Source organism: Mustelus asterias, chromosome 22 (assembly GCF_964213995.1).
Source record: "Mustelus asterias chromosome 22, sMusAst1.hap1.1, whole genome shotgun sequence".
Lineage (NCBI taxonomy): Eukaryota > Metazoa > Chordata > Chondrichthyes > Carcharhiniformes > Triakidae > Mustelus > Mustelus asterias.
In genome coordinates this window covers 20,620,545-20,644,347 of record NC_135822.1, presented here as the reverse complement: position 1 = coordinate 20,644,347, position 23,803 = coordinate 20,620,545, and the positions used below count along the sequence as shown (strand labels likewise).

The window sequence follows — 23,803 nt, the reverse complement described above, 5'->3', positions numbered from 1 at the left end:
CCAGTTCAGTGCTTCCGATGTGGGATGTGGGAGTTCCTGCAAACACCTAGCTTCCCAGAGGTTCACATATGTGCCAGGTGCGTGGAACTGCAGCTCTTGAGGGACCGTGTCAGGGAACTGGAGCTGCAGATCGCCGACCTTAGTCTAGTCAGGGAAAATGGGAGAAAAATTGACAGGAGTTATAGGCAACTAGTTACACCGGGGCATCGGGGGGAAGATACGTGGGTCACAGTTAGGAGGAGTAAAGGGCAGAAGGGTAAAGTACCAGGGAGTACTCCAGTGGCGGTCTCTCAACATAGGAAGAGCTTGGTGACAGGTCTGAGAGGGGAGGGGAGTGAACAGTTAGAAGAGGGGTCACCTGTGGTTGTCCCACTCCAAAACAGGTACATTGTTTTAGATAGTGTGGAGGAGCGTGCCTCTCCAGTGGTAAGACACAGTGACCAGGTCACTGGCACACAGTCAGGCTCTGTGGCCCGGAAAGGGGAGAGAGGGGTTAGGAGAGCGATAGTGGTGGGGGATGCATCAGTTAGAGGCACAGACAGGCGATTCTGTGGGTGCGAACGGGACTCCAGGATGGTAGTCTGCCTACCTGGTGCTGGGGTCACGGATGTCTCCGAGAGGATAGGAGGCATATTAAAAGGGGAAGATAAAGAAATGGATGTCATTATACACATTGGTGGAAATGACGTAGATAGGAAGAATAGGGGGATCCTAAGAGAGCAATTCAGGGAGTTGGGAAATAGGTTAAAAAGTAGGGTCACTAGGGTGGCCATCTCTGGGCTGCTCCCAATGCCTCGTGCCAGTGAGGCTAAGAATAGGGAGTTGGTACAAATGAATGCATGGCTAAAGGACTGGTCCAGGAGGGAGGGCTTCATTTTCATAGATCAATGGGAAGTTTTCAGGAGAGGATGGCACCTGTACAAGAGGGAGGGGTCACAACTAAGTTGGAAGGGCACAAATATCCTGGCTGGGAGCTTTGCTAGTGCAGTTCGGGGGGGTTTAAACTAGTAAGGCAGGGGGGTGGGGATCAAAATAATGTGTCTACAGGTGTGGAGGCTGGGGACGAGCTTGGGGCTGGGACAAGGCTGGCAAAGAAGAAGAGCACTCTGGGGGAGGACGACCTCACTGGGCCTGGAGGTCTGGAGTGCTTATACTTCAATGCAAGGAGCGTAGCAGGTAAGACAGACGAACTTGGGGCCTTAATGCGCACGAGGAATTTGGATGTGGTTGCGGTGACAGAGACTTGGTTGAAAGAGGGACAGGACTGGCAGCTGAATATTCCGGGGTACAAGTGTTTTAGGCGAGACAGAGGAGGGGCCAAAAGAGGTGGGGGAGTAGCGGTATTAGTTGGAGAGCATATTACAGCGGTGCAGAGGGAGGACAATTCAGAGGGGTCGTGTAACGAGTCACTCTGGGTGGAGCTTAGAAACAGGAAAGGCGCAGTCACTATGTTGGGGGTGTACTACAGGCCCCCCAACAGCCCAAGGGAAGTGGAAGAATGGATATGTCAGGAGATACTGGATAGGTGCAGGAAAAATAGGGTTGTTGTAGTGGGAGACTTCAATTTCCCTGGTATAGACTGGAAATCGCTGAGGGCAGGGACTCTGGATGGGGAGGAATTTGTAAAATGTGTACAGGAGGGTTCGTTGGAACAATATGTAGACAGTCCGACTAGAGAGGGGGCTATACTGGACCTGGTACTGTGGAATGAGCCCGGTCAGGTCTTCAAAGTTTTGGTAGGGGAACATGTGGCAAATAGTGACCACAATTCTGTTAGCTTTAGGATAGTGATGGAAAAGGATGAGTGGTGTCCCAAGGGTAAGGTGTTGGATTGGGGGAAGGCTAACTTTAGTGGGATCAGGCAGAAATTGGCAGCTCTTGATTGGGAGAGGCTGTTTGAGGGTAAATCCACATCTGGTATGTGGCAGTCTTTTAAGGAACGGTTGTTAGGGCTACAGGACAAGCATGTGCCTGTAAAAAAGAAGGATAGGAAGGGTAGGATTAGAGAACTGTGGATAACCAGGGAAATTGAGGGACTGGTCAAAAAGAAAAGAGAGGCGTATGTTAGGTCCAAGCAGCTAAAAACGGAGGGAGCTCTGGAGGAGTACAAAGAAAGTAGGAAAGTACTCAAACGGGGAATTAGAAGAGCAAAAAGGGGTCACGAAATGTTCTTGGCAGACAGGATTAAGGAGAATCCCAAGGCATTTTATTCATACGTTAGGAACAAAAGGGTTGTTAGGGAAAAAATCGGACCTCTCAGGGACAAAAGTGGGGCCTTATGCTTGGAGCCCAAAGAAGTAGGGGAGATCCTAAATGAATACTTTGCGTCGGTATTCACAAAGGAGAGGGATGTGTTGACTGGGAGTGTCTCGGAGGGGAGTGTTGAACCATTGGAGAAAATCTCCATTACAAAGGAGGAAGTGTTAGGTTTGTTAGAGAATATAAAGACTGACAAATCCCCAGGGCCTGATGGAATCTATCCAAGGCTGCTCAGGGAGACGAGAGGTGAAATTGTTGGGCCTCTGACGCAAATCTTTGTCTCGTCACTGGACGCAGGTGAGGTCCCAGAGGATTGGAGGATAGCTAATGTGGTCCCGTTATTTAAGAAGGGTAGGAAGGATAACCCGGGTAATTATAGGCCGGTGAGCTTGACGTCCGTGGTGGGGAAGTTGTTGGAGAAGATTCTTAGAGGTAGGATGTATGCGCATTTAGAAAGGAATAAACTCATTAACGATAGTCAGCATGGTTTTGTGAGAGGGAGGTCATGCCTCACTAACCTGGTGGTGTTTTTTGAAGAAGTGACCAAAATGGTTGACGAAGGAAGGGCCGTGGATGTTGTCTATATGGACTTTAGTAAAGTGTTTGACAAAGTCCCTCATGGTAGGCTAGTGAAAAAGGTTGGATCTCATGGGATAAAGGGGGAGGTGGCTAGATGGGTGGAGAACTGGCTTGGTCATAGAAGACAGAGGGTGGTAGTGGAAGGGTCTTTTTCCGGCTGGAGGCCTGTGACTAGTGGTGTTCCGCAGGGCTCTGTATTGGGACCTCTGCTGTTTGTGATTTATATAAACGATCTGGAAGAAGGAGTAACTGGGGTGATCAGTAAGTTTGCGGACGACACAAAACTGGCAGGACTTGCAGATAGTGAGGAACATTGTCAGAGGCTACAGAAGGATATAGATAGGCTGGAAATTTGGGCAAAGAAATGGCAGATGGAGTTCAATCCTGATAAATGCGAAGTGATGCATTTTGGTGGGAATAATGTAGGGAGGAGCTACACGATAAATGGAAGAACCATAAAGGATGTAGAGACGCAGAGGGACCTGGGTGTGCAAGTCCACAGATCTTTGAAGGTGACGTCACAGGTGGAGAAGGTGGTGAAGAAGGCATATGGCATGCTTGCCTTTATAGGACGGGGCATAGAGTATAAAAGTTGGGGTCTGATGTTGCAGATGTATAGAACATTGGTTCGGCCGCATTTGGAATACTGCGTCCAGTTCTGGTCGCCACACTACCAGAAGGACGTGGAGGCTTTGGAGAGAGTACAGAGGAGGTTTACCAGGATGTTGCCTGGTATGGAGGGGCTTGGTTATGAGGAGAGATTGGGGAAACTGGGGTTGTTCTCCTTGGAAAGACGGAGGATGAGGGGAGACTTAATAGAGGTGTATAAAATTATGAAAGGCATAGATAGGGTGAACGGTGGGAAGCTTTTCCCCGGGTCGGTGGTGACGTTCACGAGGGGTCATAGGTTCAAGGTGAAGGGGGGGAGGTTTAACACAGATATCAGAAGGATATATTTTACACAGAGGGTCGTGGGGGCCTGGAATGTGTTGCCGGGCAAGGTGGTGGAGGCGGACACACTGGGAACGTTTAAGACTTATCTAGACAGCTATATGAACGGAGTGGGAATGGAGGGATACAAAAGAGTGGTCTAGTTTGGACTAGGGAGCGTCGCGGGCTAGTTGTTCTTTGTTTCTCGTTTCAAGGCTTCATTCTATGATTATCTTGCTGGTGCCAGTACAGAGCGAGACTGCGGATAGTTGGGAACCTGTCTCGGGGGCAGGGAATTCAGATGGTGTTCGTAAAGCAGAAGTGGAAATGAATAGGGTTGGGAAGCATTTTCTGTTCATGGCCAGTGTGATCTCCTGGACTCGTTTCGATCGCCTCAGGGGGTCGGAGAGGAATTTCCCAGATTTTTTTTTCCCCATATTGGCCCTGGGGTTTTCACTCTGGGTTTTCGCCTCTCCCTGGAGATCACATGGTCTGAAATGGCGGGGTGGGGGTGAGTTAATAGGTTGTGATGAACAAAGCATCGTAGCTGTGAGGGACAGCTCGGTGGATAGGATATTAGGATGTAGATAGGCTGGAAAATTGGGCGGGGATCCTGGATTCAGGATTCAATCCTGGACCGGGGAGCGGCGCGGGCTTGGAGGGCCGAAGGGCCTGTTCCTGTGCTGTATTGTTCTTTGTTTGTTGTTCTAACACGCTAAGGGGGAAAATTAAGAATGATAAAATCTTGAGGTGGAGAATCGAACTCTCCACCTACAACTATGATATCATGTACCGTCCGGGGAAGCTCAATGAGCCCTCAGATGCCCTGTCGCGTGGAACATGTGCCAGTGTGCAGGAGGACCAGCTACAGGCCCTCCACAATGATCTCTGCCATCCGGGGATCACTTGGCTCTTCCATTTTGTAAAGGCCCGGAATCTGCCCTACTCCATAGAGGATGTCAGGTCGATAACTCGAAGCTGCCAGGTATGTGCAGAGTGCAAGCCGCACTTCTACCGGCCTGATAGGGCACACCTCATTAAGGCCACTCGCCCTTTTGAACGACTGAGTGTCGACTTCAAGGGCCCCCTTCCTTCGACAGATCGGAATGTGTATTTCCTCAACGTGGTTGACGAATACTCCCGATTCCCCTTTGCCATCCCCTGTTCTGACATGTCCTCTGCCACGGTCATCAAAGCCCTGCGGAGTCTTTTTACCCTGTTCGGCTACCCCAGTTATATCCACAGTGATAGGGGTTCGTCGTTTATGAGCGACGACTTGAGGCAATACCTGCTCTCTAAAGGAATTGCCTCAAGTAGGACTACGAGTTATAACCCCAGGGGTAACGGACAGGTCGAGAGAGAAAATGCTACAGTCTGGAAGGCTGTTTTACTGGCGTTAAGGTTTAGGGGTCTTCCAGTCTCCCGTTGGCAAGAGGTACTTTCTGATGCGCTCCATTCAATCCGGTCCCTCCTGTGTACGGCAACCAACGCTACCCCACATGAGCGGATGTTTACCTTCCCTAGGAAGTCTTCCTCTGGGACCTCACTGCCGTCTTGGTTGACATACTCAGGACCTGTCCTCCTGCGGCGGCATGTTAGGGCCCGCAAGTCCGACCCTTTGGTTGAACAGGTCCACCTCCTCCATGCCAACCCTCAATATGCCTATGTGGCATATCCTGACGGGCGAGAGGACACGGTCTCTATCAGAGATCTGGCGCCTGCAGGGGACCTGGAAACCCCCGTCACTCCCGCACCCCTGGTTAGGATTCCTTTGCCCATTCTCTCCCCTCCTGACTCGGCGCGGGCAGCATCGGGACCTCAACTTAATCCCCTTACTCCTGTGTACAGCTTGCCTGAGTCCAGGAGATTGTCGCCACCTCGAGGTCCACAGGTGTGCGAGGAACTGGAGGAGTCACTGGACACCACTTCGGAGAGAGGGTCGTCACCACGGTCACCAGAACCGACACTGGAGCCAGTACTGCGGAGGTCGCAGAGACGGTGCGGACGCCTGATACGGCTGAACTTGTGAACATATGGACAGTTCGTATTGTCTCCTTACCCCACCGGCCTTTGTTTTTAAAGGAGGGGTGAATGTGGTGAACCATAGATGGTTAACTATGGGTACTTGTACATATGTTACTCTTGTTACTGTTGGGGTTAGGGTTGGGGTGTTCCACCTGTTAGCATTGTTCTGTGGTACACTCTGATTGGCTCCGCCTTCTTACAGGAGTATAAAGGTCACTGCTACTTCCTAGTAGCCCTTAGTCTGGGATAGTATTGTTAAGCAGTATGCTCTATTCTTGTTGTGAATAAAAGCCTTTATTCCCGGGTACGTCCCAGCCTCCCGAGTGAATCAATCGCGCATCAGTCAGTAACAATCATCATTGCAACACACGTACCACCATCAATCAGGACACACACACTTTCCATCATTGATCATTTGTGGGAAACCCTAGCAGCCTTTTTGACCCTCACCCCAGAATATGCAGGCCAATTGTTCACATTATTCAACTGACTGTGAATGGCCAGCACAGTCCAACAATCCACAAGGAAGGGGGGAGCAGGAAGGGAGGCAGGGGTGGGGGTGGGGGGGGGGGGGGGGGGGGGTGGGGGGGAGTGTGGGGGCTTTGTGGGTGGCTGGGTAAATTGTTGTTGATTCTGTTTTTCAGATCTTCTACTCCCATTTCCACAATAAGAATTGTTGTTCTGAGAGGACTTCTAAGAGATACCTGTCTGCACGGAAGGCGAACATCCAAAACAGTTGGGAGGGGATTTGTTCTTACACTGCTCCCTAAAAGAAACATTAGACACAAAAATCAGGATAGATCACAGAAATGATTTAAAACAAATAATCCAGAAACCAGGAGAACCTGCAGGGCGGGTGAGGCCAACAGATATTCCAGCATGGGAAGCTTAGGCTTAAAAATAGCTCTGCCCCTCACCTGGTCAGATAGAATCTCAGAATCTAAAGGCATTCACTCATTCTAAAGGAACGAGGTACAAAAATAGGAGTTATTCCGCTTACGCTGCCTGAAAACTGGACAGTGAAAAAATAATACGTATTCTGTCCATCAAGGGCAAGTTCGGATTAGATACAAAGTAAGTCTCTCTCTATGCTGCCCCCATCAAACACTCCCAGGACAGGTACAGCAAAGGGTTAGGTACAGAGTAAAGCTCCCTCTACACTGTCCCCATCAAGCACTCCCAGGATAGGTACAGCATGGGTTAGATGCAGAGTAAAGCTCCCTCTTCAATGTCCCATCAAACACTCCCAGGACAGGTACAGCACAGGGTTAGATACAGAGTAAAGCTCCCTCTACACTCCCATCAAACACGCCCAGGACAGGTACAGCATGGGGATAGATACAGAGTAAAGCTCCCTCTACACTGTCCCCATCAAACACTCCCAGTACAAGCACAGCATGGGTTAGATACAGAGTAAAGCTCCCTCTACATTGTCCCAATAACAGCACTTTTGGACTGAGATTTCCATTTTGTGCTGCAGACTCAGAAGTGACCAAGATGACCCTAACTCTATCAATATTGAACCTCTTCCTACAGTGTCTGGATTAGGACCTGAATTCCTCAGATGGAGGCCAGTGCTTAACTCACTACATCAGCCAATCCACCTACAGTAAGAAGTGTTGTCAGTGCCCTGTCCTGTTTGACTTGCGCAAATAGAATTTGTATAAGTTGACTCACACTGTACAGGGTTTGCACTGGTCATCATGCTTGTAATATCCTGGCTGACACTCTCCACATTGAGTATTAAATCTGTTCGAACCTGAAATGACAGTCATGGAATCAGGAGTGAACTCTGAGTTTTCAGGACAACTATTTTCAGTGTTCCTACAGTCAATAATTAGAATTTAAGATCATGAACCTGGCACTAGAGACATGATGAGATGGGTGAGGTGAAGAATGAGCCCTCACCTACATGCTGGTAAGAATCGGTAGGTTCTGTCGTCGACCCCTGCCTCTCTGTAGCCTGTTCCCACTCACTAATCTAAGCCCCACAGTAACCCATCTCCTCAACAACCTGAGCCCCACAATAACCCACCCCTTTATTAATCTGATCGCCACAAAAAAGCACACCCCTCACTAACCTGAAACCCACCAATAACCCACCCGCCATTCAGCAGACATCCCAACAACAACCCACACCTCCACAATAACCCACCACTTCACCAAACTGAAATCCCCGCAGAATAACCTATTCCCTCTCTATCCTGACCCACTCCTCAATAATCTAGTTCTCTGATAGCTTCCACCTCATGATGACATGACCCAAGTTATAATAACCATCCTTACTAGCTTTCAACCCCCAAAATAACATGGCCCTCACAATAACTTATCCCCCTTCACTAATCAGTCCCTTCATTAAAATGATCGGTACTCACAGTTTTTGATGACCTGCCTGTTGCTGCATTTGGAGCAGTCCTGACAGTGGAAGCTCTGACATTCGTCAGAGTGACAATTCTTGTACTGGTTGGCAGGGCAGCCACACACAGTGTTACTGGTAGTGGTGCAGTTCTGAAGAATTATCTGAAAGTCTGGAAGAAAATAGACACACTTGTCAACCATTGGATCCAAGCCCAATGCATGTAAGAGACTGGGAGAGGAGAGACACGGCAACAGACAAAACGGGACAGATAGGTATGGAAAAGTAGTGAGATATAGAAAAATGTAGAGAGCTAGGTGCAGATAGTTTTTAACTAAAATATTTCCAGAATGCCAGTAGAATGGGGCCCGAGACCAGTACTGGGGGCTTTCACCCTCTGAGTTGCAGGAACTGGGCTGGCTTAAGGAGCCAGTTGGGGAAAATGGAACCCACTTACCTTTATCACACAGGGTGCAGATCTGACACACGCGGTGGTAATTCTCGAAGGCGAGATAAGTGTCTTTCAGGCAAGGCTGGCAAACTGGCAGTTCACCATCCTGCTTACATGAGCCGGCTACATAGTAACCTGAAAATGTCAAACTCATCACAGTCAGAAACTGTTCCATCATTAACCAATCATTAACACTCTTCAAACAACTGTCTGGTCCCCACACTTATCCACAATCTCAAAATGGGTATAAAAGTGTGAATCTGCGCAGTAGAGACACAGGATATGGAGCTATGGAGGGGCACAGGGCGAAGAGAGTTATCGGGCACAGAGGTGATACAGGGTATAAGGGGATGTAGGGTATTGAGAGACAGGGAGGGAACACAGAGGAGTAGAGAGTATAGAGGGATACAAAGGGTTTGGAAGCAGAGGACATGGCTAAGGTAGTAATCAAGCACTTTGCAACTGTTTTCACGAAAGAAGAATATTCTGTCAATGTCACTGTAAAGGAGAAATTAGTGGAAACATCCAATGGGATAAATATAGGCAAAGAAGAGGAACTAAAAAGGTTGGCAATGGTCAAAGTGGAAAAAGAACCCAATCCAGGCTTCAGAATACCCTTTCCTTCTCCATACTATATAGCCCTTTATAGCCTGTGTTGCCCTGAATCCTAAGCTTCAGAGTAAAGGCAGAGCTTGTGGCAGCTCTGGCTATAATCTTCCAATCCTTCTTCGATTGGCGGTGCCAGAGATCTGGAGGATTGCAAATTGGACACAGCTGTTTCAAAAAGGAGAGTGAGCTAAACCCAGTAACATCAGACTAGTCAGCTTGATGTCAGTGCTGGGAAAATGTTTCCAGACATTCATCTGGGACAAATTTAATTGGCATTTGGAAACAAGCGGCCCAGTGGTTAGCACTGCTGTCTCACAGCGCCGGGAACCTGGGTTCAATCTTGGCCTTGGGTGACTGTGTGGAGTTTGCACCTTCTCCCTGTGTCAGTGTGGGTTTCCTCCAGTTTCCTCCCACAGTCCAAAGATGTGCGGGTTAGGTGGATTGACAATGTTAAATGTGCAGGGTTATGGAGGTAGGTTGGAGGTGAGGTCCTGGGTGGGGTGTTCTTTTGGAGAGTCAGTGCAGACTCGATGGGCCGGATGGCTTCTTTCTTCGCTGTAGGGATTCTATGGTTCTATTAGATTTTTATTTATTATTGATTTATTAATAGCAAATCATTTTTGACTAATGTGATTGAGTTCTTTGATTAAGTTATAGAGAGGGTTAATGAGAGCAGTGTGGTTGATGCTGTGTCTATGAACTTTCAAAGCATGTGAATAATGTATCACATAATAGACTTGTTAGCAAAATCAAAGCACATGGGATTAAAGGAGCAGTGACAGCTTGCATATGAAATTAATTAAGTGACAGAAAGCACAGGATAGTGGTGACATTTTGGGTTTTAGACTGTGGGAAAGTTGACAGTGACATTCCCCAGGGAATGATATCAGGCCCACTGTACTTTCTAGTATATATGAATGGCTTTGATTTGGGCACACACTTCACAGGGTGTGCAGGGGTTCATTTCCAAGTCTGAAGATGACACAAAACTTGGAAATGTAGAAAACAAAGTTTGAAGTTTATTTATTTATTCGTCACAAGTAGGCTTACATTAACACTGTAATAAAGTTACTGTGAAAATCCCCTAGTTGCCACACTTCGGCACCTGTTTGGGTACACTGAGGGAGAATTTAGAATGGCCAATGCACCTAGCCTGCACATCTTTGGACTGTGGGAGGAAACCAGAGCACCCGGAGGAAACCTACGCAGACACGGGGAGAATGTGCAGACTCTGCACAGATAGTCACCCAAGTCGGGAATCGAACCTGGGTCCCTGGCGCTGTGAGGCAGCTGTGCTAACCACTGTGCTGCCCCATTGAGGAGAGCAGGAACAGACTTCAGCAGGACATAGACTGGTGAAATGGGCAAATTAAATTTAACTCAGAGAAGTGTTAAGTGATCCCTTTCTCAATGAATTAGGAGGGCAAGATAAGCTAAATTATGAAATTATAAACAAAGAGACATTGAGGTGAGCATATATAAATCTTTGGAGGTGGCAAAACGTGCTAAGATATTTGTTTACAAGGCCGACAGGATTTTTGGCTTATTAAATAGAGAAATGGGGTACAGGAGCCAAGGAAGTTGAGAAGCAAAGAGAGTATGAGATGATAGTGGTATATAACATGAAAGGGGTGTCTTCTATAGGCATATAAATAGCACAGAGGCAGAAGGGAGGAATGGGGATGGTTAGGGACCTAAAAGGGGAATTACGCATTGAGGTAGGTGGCAAAGCTGGTGCTTTACATCTGCCTTTACCAAGGAAGAAGATGCTGCCCAAGTCATAGTGACAGAGGAGGTAGTGTAGTCACTTGAAGGGTTTAAAATTGATGAGGAGGAGGTATTGGATAGTCGCATTTACTTAAAGTTGATTAGGAACCAGGACTGGATGCCCAAAAAAACCGAAGGAAGTGAGAGTGGGAATTGCAGAGGCACTAGCCATAATTTTCCAATCTTTCTTAGACTCAGAGATGTTGCCAAAGGACTGGAGAATTGCAAATATTACATCTTTGTTCATAAAAGAGTGTAAAGATGAACACTGCAACTACAAGTCTGTCTGTTTAACCTTTGGGGTGGGGAGGCTTTAGAAATGATAATTCGGGACAAAAATGAAGTCACTTGAGCAAATATGGATTAATTAAGAAAAGCAGCAAAAATTTTGTTAAATGCAAATAATATTTACCTAACTTGCTTAAGTATTTTAATGAGGTAACAGAGAGGGTTGATGAAAGTATTCATGTGGTGTACTTGGATTTCCAAAATACATTTGATAAGATGCCACAAAACAGACTTCTGAGCAAAATTAGAGTTTATGGGATAAAAGGGCCAGGAGTAACATGGACATGAAATTGGATGTGACAGGAAGAAAATAGCAGTGGTGAATGGTTGTTTTTCCAACCGGAGGGAGGTTTGTAGTGGAGTTCCTAAGCAATCAGTGTTAGGACTCTACTCTTCCTGATATATATTAATGACCTAGATCTTGGTGAACAGGGCAAAATTTCAAAATTTATGAATACTATGAACCTTTGATGTGCTGTGAACCATCAGGAGGATATGGTGGGCGACATGGTGGCACAATGGGTAGCACTGCTGCCTCACAATGCCAGGCAACCGGGTTCAATTCCATCTTTAGATGACTGTGTGGAGTTTTCATGTTCTCCTTGTGTCCGCATGGATTTCCTCTGGGTGCTCTGGTTTCCTCCCACAGTCCAAAGGATGTGCAGGTTAGGTGGATTGGGCATGCTAAATTGTCCCAAAAATGTGTAGGTTAGATGGAGCCATGGTAAATTTGTGGGATTACAGAGATAGCGAGGGGAAGAGGGCCTGGATAAGATACTCTGTCAGAGAGTTGGTGCTGACTTATTGGGCCAAATGGCCTCTTCTGCATTGTAGGGGATTCTATGATGGTGTGGGACTTCAAATGGACATGGACAGGTCGGTAGAATGGGCAGATGTGGTGGATGAAATTTAGTTCAAAGAGATGTGAAGTGGTTCACTTTATAGGAAGAAGGCAGACAGACAATATAAAATGAAGGATAATGTTTCTAAAGGAACCTGGGTATCTGTGCGTAAATCACTGAAAGTGGTAGCACAAGTTGAAAGAATGTTTAATAACGCTTAAGGCGTCCTGGGTTTTATCAATAGGGGCATAGAGTACAAAAGCAATTAAGCTATGTTGAACTCATATAAAACACTGGTTTAAACTCCTCAACTGGAGTATTGCATCATGTTCTGGGCACCACACTTTAGGAAGGATGTAAAGACATTAGGGAGAATGCAGAAAAGATTGATGAGAATGGTTCCAGGGGTGAAGAACTTCAGTTACACAGATAAATTGGAGAAGTTAGGACTGTTCTCCTTGGAGAAGAGAAGGGTGAGAGCAGATTTGAAGCTGAAATATTTACAGAGCTTTGGGGAAAGGGAAAAGGACTGCAATTAATGAATAGCCCTGTCATGCATGATGGCCTGAATGGCCTCCTGCAGTGCTGCATCATTGTATGGTTCCAGAGTGCAGAGAAGGACCAACCTGCCGGGCATCTCTTGCAGCAAAATGATGTGTACAAATCCTTATATTGGTTGTCTTTGCAACGATCAGTGGTCCGCTTTCTTCGCCTATGCTCTCCACCTTTCCAAATTCCTATCTGCCTGTCCTTCCTAATAATTTCCGTCACGTTCCATTCTGTTGGTGATCGACCCCAGGAGCCACCTGTTGTACAATGACTGAAGCTTCCAGAAGCAGATATCAAGGCACAAACCTGGGAATTGGAGAATTTGAGTGTTAGTCTGCAATTCTTCATTATTACAAAAGAACTGAGAATATTTCCACCTGTACTCCCAGATTACACACAGCAACACCTATAGTCCCAGCTAGTAATCCCAGCTATCATATACCAACACCTGTAATCCCAGCTAGCACACACCAACACCTGTAATCCCAGTTGACACACAACACCTGTAATCCCAGCTATCATATACCAACACCTGTAATCCCAGCTATCATACACCAATACCTGTAATCCCAGCTAGCACACACCAACACCTGCAATCCCAGTTGACACACACCAACACCTGTATTTCCAGTTGACACACACCAACACCTGTAATCCCAGCTAGCACACACCAACACCTGTAATCCCAGTTGACACACACCAACACCTGTAATCCCAGTTGACACACACCAACACCTGTAATCCCAGTTGACACACACCAACACCTGTAATCCCAGTTGACACACACCAACACCTGTAATCCCAGCTAGCACACACCAACACCTGTAATCCCAGTTGACACACACCAACACCTGTAATCCTAGCTAGCACACACCAACACCTGTAATCCCAGTTGACACACACCAACACCTGTAATCCCAGTTGACACACACCAACACCTGTAATCCCAGTTGACACACACCAACACCTGTATTCCTAGTTAATATAAAGCAACATCTGTCCTTCCAATTAACATACATAAACATCTGTACTTCTGGCTAATGTACAGCAACACCTTTAGTCCCTGCTAAACTACAGCATTGCTACTACTCATGGCTAATATCCAGCAACATCTGTAGCTCCGGCCAACATACAATCACATCTGTACCTCCTGGCTAATATATAGCAAGATCTGTCCCTCTGGTTAATGTACAACACCTGTATCCCCTTGCTGCCAGTGCTTACAGCTGCAAACAACTTCAAAAGCAGCTAAATGCTTTCAGTTTTTCTTCAGTAAATATTGCAGTTAGGAACAATGGGGGTACTTGAAATGCATTCAACCATGAGGGGAAAAATCAACAAACAAAGCTATCTAAAAAACACTTGATCGGTAAGGGAATTAGGGGTTATAGGGATCAGGCGGGTAAGTGGAACTGATTCACTTCAGATCAGCCATGATCTTATTGAATGGCGGGGCAGGCTCGAGGGGCTAGATGGTCTACTCCTGCTCCTATTTCTTATGTTCTTATGTTCTTATTAGGCTGTCATTCAAAGATGAGTTAAAAAGACTAGAGTGAAATTGAATGAAACAATTGCTTTTAAAGGGCTTGAAGGGATTTCAAAGGCTTTGAGCTTTCTATGAAAGCTCAGAGACTTGAAATAAATGCTGTGTTAAAAGAGTGGGGCTAAGTGAGCAGCTGTGGAGAAGGGAATTCCCTTTTGCTGGATGCAGTGCTGCTGGGATTTGGAAACCCGCCAGGTGTCCAGGGGGCATGGAGATTAAAGTGACCAGCCCACTTCAAAGTTTTCACAGTCCACATACCAGAATGAAGACTATGATCAAAGAGATGCCTGAAATCACCATGCCAAGAGTGATCTTCAGGTTCCCAGGGCTAGAAGGGGTAGGCTAGCCACATGACTCCCACCCCAGGGGATAGTGCCGAGGTCAACTTCAAGACCCCAGCCCGAGAGCACCCAACTCCCAGGACCCTTTTGGAGGCTCACTCTCTACATCCTGGTTTCATCAGAAGGGCACATGGGCACTATACTTGCTTTCCCCTCAGTGTCCACCAGGCCAGGTCCACAATACAGAATGCCCAGCACCAAAGGCTGGCCAGTGCAGATCCCACAGGGAAGGTGGGTGAATGGCAGGAGGGATTGGAATCAGGCTCTAAGCCCACTAATTACATTCAAACGGGCGGTTCTGTATAATCAACCAGACCGGGCAGGAACCCGATTGGGCAGGGTGGGCCCGGTGAATGTCGATGGGTTTGATGCCCACCAGGAATCCAGTTTTAGGCCCCATTCAGCAGAATGCTGGGATTCCCACCTGTGACGAATAAGGACGGTGAATCCCCCCCCATTTGTCTCCTATGACCCCATTTCACGGCAGCGATGCTATGGGTTGGTGAGACCAGGATGTTGCATGCACTTCACTTGCTCCAAAATGTGTTGTTCAGTAAAGAGGATGTAGGTTGGCGGATTGATTTTACTGAGAGGTTCAGCCACAGAAGCCCCTTTCTCTGTCACTTCAGTGACCTGGAGCAGTTACCTGATGTGGCAGCTGCCCCAGCCTCATTTCATAGGGGCTTTGAAAGTGTTTCAGGAAACACCAAACCAGGTTTCCGTGATTGCAGTGTACTACTCAGGAAGTAGTTTAACTGATTAACAATTTCTGAGAAGTGCTGAATGGAAGGTGATGAACGATGTGAGGAAGCATGTTGGAGATCTAGAGTATGTGGGTCGAGCCCATTTATCATTCTATAAGTCTCTGACTGCTGGAAATCCCCGATATTTCCATGGACTACGTAATCTACGTAACAGTTCCCAGATTGTCAGTAACTCGCAAAAAAAAGCCAATTTCATGATTGGTCAGCTGATCAAAAAAATGTCAGCAATGGAAAATATAAGTGGGCTGTGTCACTGGCAGGGAAGCAGAGTCAGTGTCAGACTGTGCCACAAGCCTGCTTCACAGCAACATACCATAATACTAACTCAGCAAGCTGTGGCTCATTACTATTGGGGCTGAGGGTTGAAGTCCCACTGCTGTACTTAATCCAGACAGACACATCCACCAAACGAATGTTGGAGGGGGCAGTATTTAGGGAGTGCTGAGGGAATAGAAAGGGATTGTTTCATTGGCCGTGGAGGCAGTATTGAGGGAATGCTCCACTGCCCTTGGAGGCAGTGCTGAGGGAATGCTCCATTGGCTGTGGAGGTAGTATTGAGGGAATGCTCCATTGACTGTGGAGGCAGTATTGAGGGAATGCTCCATTGGCTGTGGAGGCAGTATTGAGGGAATGCTCCATTGACTGTGGAGGTACAAAGAACAAAGAACAATACAGCACAGGAACAGGCCCTTCGGCCCTCCAAGCCCGCGCCGCTCCCCGGTCCAGGATTGAATCCTGAATCCAGGATCCCCGCCCAATTTTCCAGCCTATCTACATCCTAATATCCTATCCACCGAGCTGTCCCTCACAGCTACGATGCTTTGTTCATCACAACCTATTAACTCACCCCCACCCCTCCATTCCAGACCATGTGATCTCCAGGGAGGGGCGAAAACCCAGAGTGAAAACCCCAGGGCCAATATGGGGAAAAAAAAATCTGGGAAATTCCTCTCCGACCCCCTGAGGCGATCGAAACGAGTCCAGGAGATCACACTGGCCCTGATCAGAAAATGCTTTCCAACCCTATTCATTTCCACTTCTGCTTTACGAACACCATCTGAATTCCCTGCCCCCGAGACAGGTTTCCAACTATCCACAGTCTCGCTCTGTACTGGCACCAGCAAGATGATCATAGAATGAAGCCTTGAAACGAGAAACAAAGAACAATTAGCCCGCGCCGCTCCCTGGTCCAAACTAGACCACTCTTTTGTATCCCTCCATTCCCACTCCGTTCATATAGCTGTCTAGATAAGTCTTAAACGTTCTCAGTGTGTCCGCCTCCACCACCTTGCCCGGCAACACATTCCAGGCCCCCACGACCCTCTGTGTAAAATATGTCCTTCTGATATCTGTGTTAAACCTCCCCCCCTTCACCTTGAACCTATGACCCCTCGTGAACGTCACCACCGACCCGGGGAAAAGCTTCCCACCGTTCACCCTATCTATGCCTTTCATAATTTTATACACCTCTATTAAGTCTCCCCTCATCCTCCGTCTTTCCAAGGAGAACAACCCCAGTTTCCCCAATCTCTCCTCATAACCAAGCCCCTCCATACCAGGCAACATCCTGGTAAGCCTCCTCTGTACTCTCTCCAAAGCCTCCACGTCCTTCTGGTAGTGTGGCGACCAGAACTGGACGCAGTATTCCAAATGTGGCCGAACAAACGTTCTATACATCTGCAACATCAGACCCCAACTTTTATACTCTATGCCCCGTCCTATAAAGGCAAGCATGCCATATGCCTTCTTCACCACCTTCTCCACCTGTGACGTCACCTTCAAAGATCTGTGGACTTGCACACCCAGGTCCCTCTGCGTCTCTACACCCTTTATGGTTCTTCCATTTATCGTGTAGCTCCTCCCTACATTAGTATTGAGGTAGTATTGAGGGAATGCTCCATTGGCTGTGGAGGCAATACTGAGGGAATGCTCCATTGCCCGTGGAGGTAGTGCTGAGGGAATGCTCCACTGCCCTTGGAGGCAGTACTGAGGGAATGCTCCATAGGCTGTGGAGGCAGTACTGAGGGAATGCTCCATTGGCTGTGGAGGCAGCACTGAAGGAATGCTTCCATTGGCTGTGGAGGCAGTACTGAGGGAGCACTGCATTGGTGGTGGGATAGCACTGAGAGTGCTGCACTATTGAAGATACTGTTTTCAGATGCGATGGTAAACTGAGACTTCATCTACCCTCACAGATGGATGCAAGAGATTCCACAGCACAATCTTGAAGGAATGTAGGAGGGTTCTCCCCGGAGTCCTGATCAATATTTATCCCATAACTAATGCCTAACGATTATCTAATCACTATCACATTCCTGGTAAACTTGCTGTGTTTACTTCAGTACAATAATGACTACACTTCAAACATACTTCATTGGCAGTAAAGTGGTTTGGGCCATCCTGAGGATGTGAAAAGTGCTATATAAATGCAAGTCTTGCTTTGTAACTACTAGATTAGTCTCAATCCCAGTGTTGTTTCTAGTGCTTTAGCACACTATTCCTTATATAAATCTGTGAATTGATCCGAGATATATATGCTTTGTGCTTCCAATTTTATATGTCTTCATAATTCCTCATTCATCCCATATTAATTGAAATAAATTATGCCCAAGGAATTGAAACTATGAGTCATATCTTTTTCAGAAACCAAGGTTCCCTTTTAAATTCCTTGGTCTGCAGTTTTTTTCAACATGCATTATGGAACATGGAACAAGTAAAATACCATACAATCGTGTACGCACACTTGAGGGGGGGCATGTTGCACATAATTAAAGAACTGTCAGGAATGGTGAAACAGAGGGCAGTCAGTTGAGATGAAGAAGCAGTTGTTGGAGTTGCTCGAGGGTGGGGTACCTGCCGTGTGATGGGAGTGGAGGGGATCTGCTGAGTGAATCGCAAGGCCTGAGGGGCTGGGTGTTTGGCCTCTTGTATTGAGCTGCTCGCGGCTGAGCTCTTCGTGTGTTTGAAGTGAACAGGACTATTCTTCAACTGATATCATTCACATTTGTTACGACTGAGATCTGTAAATGGGGAGCCTTCGGTTCAACCTATCTCCTTCAGTAAATACTTCACCCAGTGTGTTACTACAACCCAAGCTCCATTTCTGGCCTGTGCTCAGTTAACTGATCTCACCCAATGTCATTTGGGGCTAAAATTGGGTTGGATTGTTACTGATCCAGTGATCTCACTGTGTGAAAATATGTGACTACGAATCCTGAGTGGACACAGGATTGTGCCTGGCTGTGATGCCACCTTGGGTTAAATAAACTATCACATTTGCCAAGGTCCACACATTTTGGATGAGGTATTGGAGTATGACTCCATGTGGTACCATGGGACAGATAGTACAAGAGGAAATGTAACTCTTGTCCAGTGAAATCATCCTCCACTCTCACACCCCACCCCAATCCCCTGCCCACTTCCTAATGAGCTGGAACTTATAGTCCTGCCATCCCGGGCTGTGAGGGTCATTGAAACAAGGCCCCTGAGCTATCTCCCAACTACAGACATCTGTTTAACACACTCTCAATAAATTAGGTCATGGCACTTTCCAGCGTGGGTTTCTGTCCTGACACAGGGTTGCAAAGACCTTATCGTCACATACACACACACACACACACAGTCAGAGATGTTCATGTGAGATCTCTTTCTGTGTATTGATGTCTGACTCACTGCTGTAGTTCAACAAACCAACCCCCTCCCCTCTGGCAGGCACTGACTCACTCAGAGCTCCAGTCCTTCAGCACCAGCTCTTTTACTTGAAGTTAAAAAGCTTTACCCCTCCACCCAAGTGGGTATTGCAGCTGATTTTGAGCAGGAACGTGCCATTCCATAGATACTGAGGCCAATAGGAGTTTCCCTCATGGGAAAACAGCACACATCTTAGTTCCATGCTGTGTTAGCATCCAGCACAATTGAGCAGTTTCCATAAAAAGATCAGGCTGGATAGCGTAAGATTATTTCACTGATCATCTGCTATGAAATCAACTGTCACATTAACATAGTGAGGGGCTTGTCTTATGGAAACCAGAGGCTGATCAAGTCAGACGCATCAACCCACTCATCCATTTATCAAACACAGCCCCCCAGAAATTTCACCAGTCTACCTTCACCCTGACCTCCAGCTCGCTCGATCCTTACTCTTACCTTGATTCTCACCTCAAACCTAACCTCACTTCAACCCTACTGTCCTCACCCACTTATTAACCCTCAGTATCATCCTGAATCTCAACACAGCCCTCAAAATCCTGATGACAACGTAATTTACATAAGCACTGATTTCTCAGAGAGATTAGTTATTTTAGGCTTTGACTTTTATTTTTATTTCATTCATTGAATATGGGATTTGCGAGAAAGGCAACATGTATTCCCTGTCCTCAATTGCCCTTGAGAAGATAATAATGAGTTGCTTTCTGGTACTGCTTTAATCTGTGTGTTATAAGCACACCCACAGTACTATTAGGGAGAGAGTTCCAAGATTTTGACCCAGCGACAATAAAAGAATGGTAATGTATTTCCAAATCAGGATGAGGTATCAACCGACTCAAGAACAGCTTCTTCCCTGCTGCCGTCAGACTTTTGAATGGACCTACCTCGCATTAAGTTGCTCTTTCTCTACTCCCCAGCTATGACTGTAACACTACATTCTGCACTCTCTTGTTTCCTTCTCTATGAATGGTATGCTTTGTCTGTATAGCGTGCAAGAAACAATACTTTTCACTGTATGCTAATACATGTGACAATAATAAATCAAATCAAATGAGGTGCATTTTGGATGGAAGCTTGCAAGTAGTCAGGCACCTGATGCCCTTGCCCATCCAAGGCGATATTAGTCATGGGTTTAGGTGGTGTTGAAGAAGCTTTGATGGAACTGCAGAAAATTTCAAGCACAGATGACTTCAGGATCCTGGAATTGATTGCTGCCCCAATCAGTGTACTGTCTGGCACAGAAGTGTCTTGCACAGAAATGTCACTTTTACACAAATGGAATGGGTACACAGTATACATTACTTGTTCAGCCCAAAGAACAATGGTGGCGAGAACAACATTTGATACTGTAGTAAAACTATCAGATTCACTGATGATTGAGTTTTACACTCTTCTGTACCTACTTTGAAAAAGTTAGAAAAACTTTACTATCTAATCTGTACCTGCCCTGGGAGTTTTTAACTGGGACAGTGTAAAGTGTGTTATACCTACCCAGGGAATATTTGGTGGCAGTGTAGGGGGAGCTTTGCTCTGTATCTGATCCTTGCTATACCTGCCCTGGGTATATTTGATGAGGACACTGGCTCCTGATCTATTTATGTTCCCTGAACTTGTACAAAATATTGACTGAAATTAGAGGAAAAACCCAGCATGTCGGGGAATGTGGGTTATCGGATTATGTTTAGGTCTTTTACAGGACTGCAAGACTGTTTCAGTTAATGGTGATGCAGTTCAAAGATGCAGTGACTGCAGGAAGCAGTTATGTAAATACTGACCCATTGGTGCTGCAGAATGTGAGGAAATTAACCATGATGCAACCAGCCTACCGTGTTAACAAAGACGGTTCTCTAAAGCAGCACCAATTTCTACATACTCTCAGAAGATGGAATCCTGCGCCACATAATCGCCCCCTCACATGGGTTTCTAACATCCAATTTTCTCCTGATCCCATTTACACTGCCTGCTTATACTCCCCTCATATTCCACAACTTGATTAACTCTTGGAGGGAAGAGTTCCATCTCTCCTGCTTTTGACATTTCACCTTGGTACACCATTTTCCTTAATCAGTTTTTCCAATTCCCTGCATAGTTTTGAAATCTTCAACATTGATGTATAAATTTCAGTTCGAGAGAGAATGATACGTCTGGAATCATCGAGTAAGGATGCTGAATTACTCAGGCCTTAGTGTAAATCCCTGGACTGGGGCTGATACCCCTGGAGGTTCTGAATTGTTTGTGAGCAGTAGTACCTCTGTCGTGTCCCATTAGTTGGAAATTGGTGAAGATTTATAGAGCAGGGTTTTAAATTTCCTGTAAACTAGATAAACCTAGGCTGGGGGCAAGGCTCATGAGTCTGTGCACTCACAAACCATCCAAACAGTGCAAATATCAAACCAGGACCAGGATCAAGAGTTGGATGAATTGCTGACCACACTTTGTGTGAAATAGTTTGGTTCATGATTAATGGGTCTCTGGAACATCAGGATCTATTCAATGATCCAAAACTCCTGGCAACAAGCACTAGTCAATGGGAGCTCAGAAGAGTAAATTTGTGAGAGGGTAGGGTGTACATGGATGTAGGAAGAGTGGGATCAATAGTTCAGTGGTGCTTTCTTGTTTGGTGTGATTTTTATGCTGGTATAACATTTTATTGAGCAATCGGGGTGCTTGGACTCTGCTCTTAGGCTGGCACCCTTCCTTGTATCAATTTATTCCTCCCATAATCTCATGTTATTGCTGTTAGCCCGAGTGCACCCTGTTGTATTCTTTCACCCCACCCAGAAAAACGCTGATGTGCCACGTGTAGCATCATGTGGGGGATGGTAGGAAGGTATGTCATGCGTAGTACGTCAACTGCACCAGTTGTCACCAATGCCCAGTAGCCCAAAATCCTCGTGAGTAAATCTCACCCAGAGATCAGAGGAAATGTGCAGATGCAGCAAAATGGTCAGACCAATGGTCTGAAACTTTCCTCCATATCTTGTCATCTGACGATGTTCCATTCATGTTTGCCCCTCTTCTCACAACTTTGTTAAGTCAGGGCTTTCTCAGTTTCCAAAAAAACAAATACTTTCCACACCCTGTTGTTTCAAATTTAAAAACAAGCAAACAATGCAATTATAAATAGGCAGTTCATAAAACATAGGCCATAGATAGAAGTCTACTCTCAAAAGCGAAAGACAAAACTGTGGCAAATGGACTTCAATGTAGGCAAATGTGAGGTCATGTCTCGCATCTAAAAATGGTAGAATAAAGTACTTTCTGAATGGGGAAATGCTATAAACAGTAGAAGTCCAGGTACAAAGATCACTAAAATGTCAGGAACAGATACAGAAAATAATTAAAGATTAACGAAATGCTGGCCTTTACAACTAGAAGGTTAGAATACAAAGGGGTAGAGGTCATGTTTCAGCTTCATAAAGCCCTGGTTAGACCACAGCTGAAAAACTGAGAGCAGTTCCGGGTACTACAGCTTAGGAAGGATTGCGGGAGTACAAAATAAATTTATTAGAATAATAACTGGACTTGAAGGATAGAATTATGAGGAGAGTTTGCACAAATTAGGGTTGTAGTCGCTGGAATTCAAAAGGTTAGGAATTGTTTGATCAAAGTTTTCGAGATATTAAGGGAATGGATTTTGGGCAGAGAGAATTATTCCTGGGGTCTGGAACGAGAAGGCATAGTCTAAAAATTAGAGCCAGACTTTTCAAGGGCGGGGGAGGGGAACTAAAAAGCTCTTGTACAAAGGGTGGTAGAAAATGCAAACATTTTAGCCAACGGATATTGATTCTGGCTCAATTGTATAACTTTAAATCAGAATTTGATTGATTTTTCTTAAAGGTACAGGGAATGGGGCAAATATGTAGTTATTTTACAATCATTCAAAATTTCATCGAAAGACAGACCAGAATTGGAAATGGCCTCCTCCTGTTTCTGTGTAACCACACGTCCAGCCCGAGGCAGGACTGGGTCTATCTTCAAACCCAGCCCAAGGCAGGGCCAGGCCTGTCCTCAAATCCAGCCCAAGGCAGGGCTGGGCCTGTTCTCAAACCCCGCCCAAGGCAGGGCCAGGCCTGTCCTCAAACCCAGCCCAAGACAGGGCCGGGCTTCTCCTCAAACCCCGCCCAAGGCAGGGCCAGGCCTGTCCTCAAATCCAGCCCAAGGCAGGGCTGGGCCTGTCCTCAAACCCCGCCCAAGGCAGGGGCAGGCCTGTCCTCAAACCCAGCCCAAGACAGGGCCGGGCTTCTCCTCAAACCCCGCCCAAGGCAGGGCCAGGCCTGTCCTCAAACCCAGCCCATGGCAGGGCCAGGCCTGTCCTCAAACCCCGCCCAAGGCAGGGCCAGGCCTTTCCTCACACCTAGCCTGAGAAAGGGTTTCACCTTCCTCTCATGCAGCCTGAATTAGGGCCGCGCCTGTCCTCTCACACATAGCCCAAGATAGGGCCCAGCCGGGCCTGTCCTGACACACAGCCCAAAGCTTGGGCGGGCCTACGCTCATACACAGACAAAAGCAGAGGTGGGTCTGCCCTCACACACAGCTGAATGCACAGGCGGGCCTGCCTTCATAACCAGCTGAAAGCAGGGCTGGGCCTGTTCGCACACCCAGCCCGAAGCAAGGCCCGACTTGCCCCCACATCCAGCCGAATGCATAGGTGGGCCTACCCTCATATCCATCCCAAGGCAGGGCTGGGCCTGCCCTCATATCCAGCCTGGGGTAAGGCCGGGCCTGTCCTCACACCCAGCCGCAGGCAGGGCCAGGCCTGTCCTCACACCCAGCCGCAGGCAGGGTCAGG

The 23,803-nt window shown here is 46.8% G+C and overlaps 1 protein-coding gene across 3 annotated transcripts in view; it reads right to left on the bottom strand.

Annotated features, from left to right (window-relative positions):
- LOC144509892 (tumor necrosis factor receptor superfamily member 25-like) overlaps nt 1–23,803 on the bottom strand; it is a 37,742-nt gene that overhangs the window by 11,745 nt on the left and 2,194 nt on the right. For 2 of the 3 annotated variants that reach the window (XM_078238845.1, XM_078238847.1), the window contains exons 2-6: nt 12,733–12,961; nt 8,607–8,735; nt 8,169–8,321; nt 7,471–7,552; nt 6,498–6,559 (exon numbers count right to left, since the gene is read on the bottom strand). In XM_078238845.1, coding sequence (XP_078094971.1) covers nt 6,498–6,559; nt 7,471–7,552; nt 8,169–8,321; nt 8,607–8,735; nt 12,733–12,961 — 655 coding nt within the window. The remainder of the gene's footprint in view (nt 1–6,497; nt 6,560–7,470; nt 7,553–8,168; nt 8,322–8,606; nt 8,736–12,732; nt 12,962–23,803) is intronic. The other variant, XM_078238846.1, reaches the window with a different exon arrangement.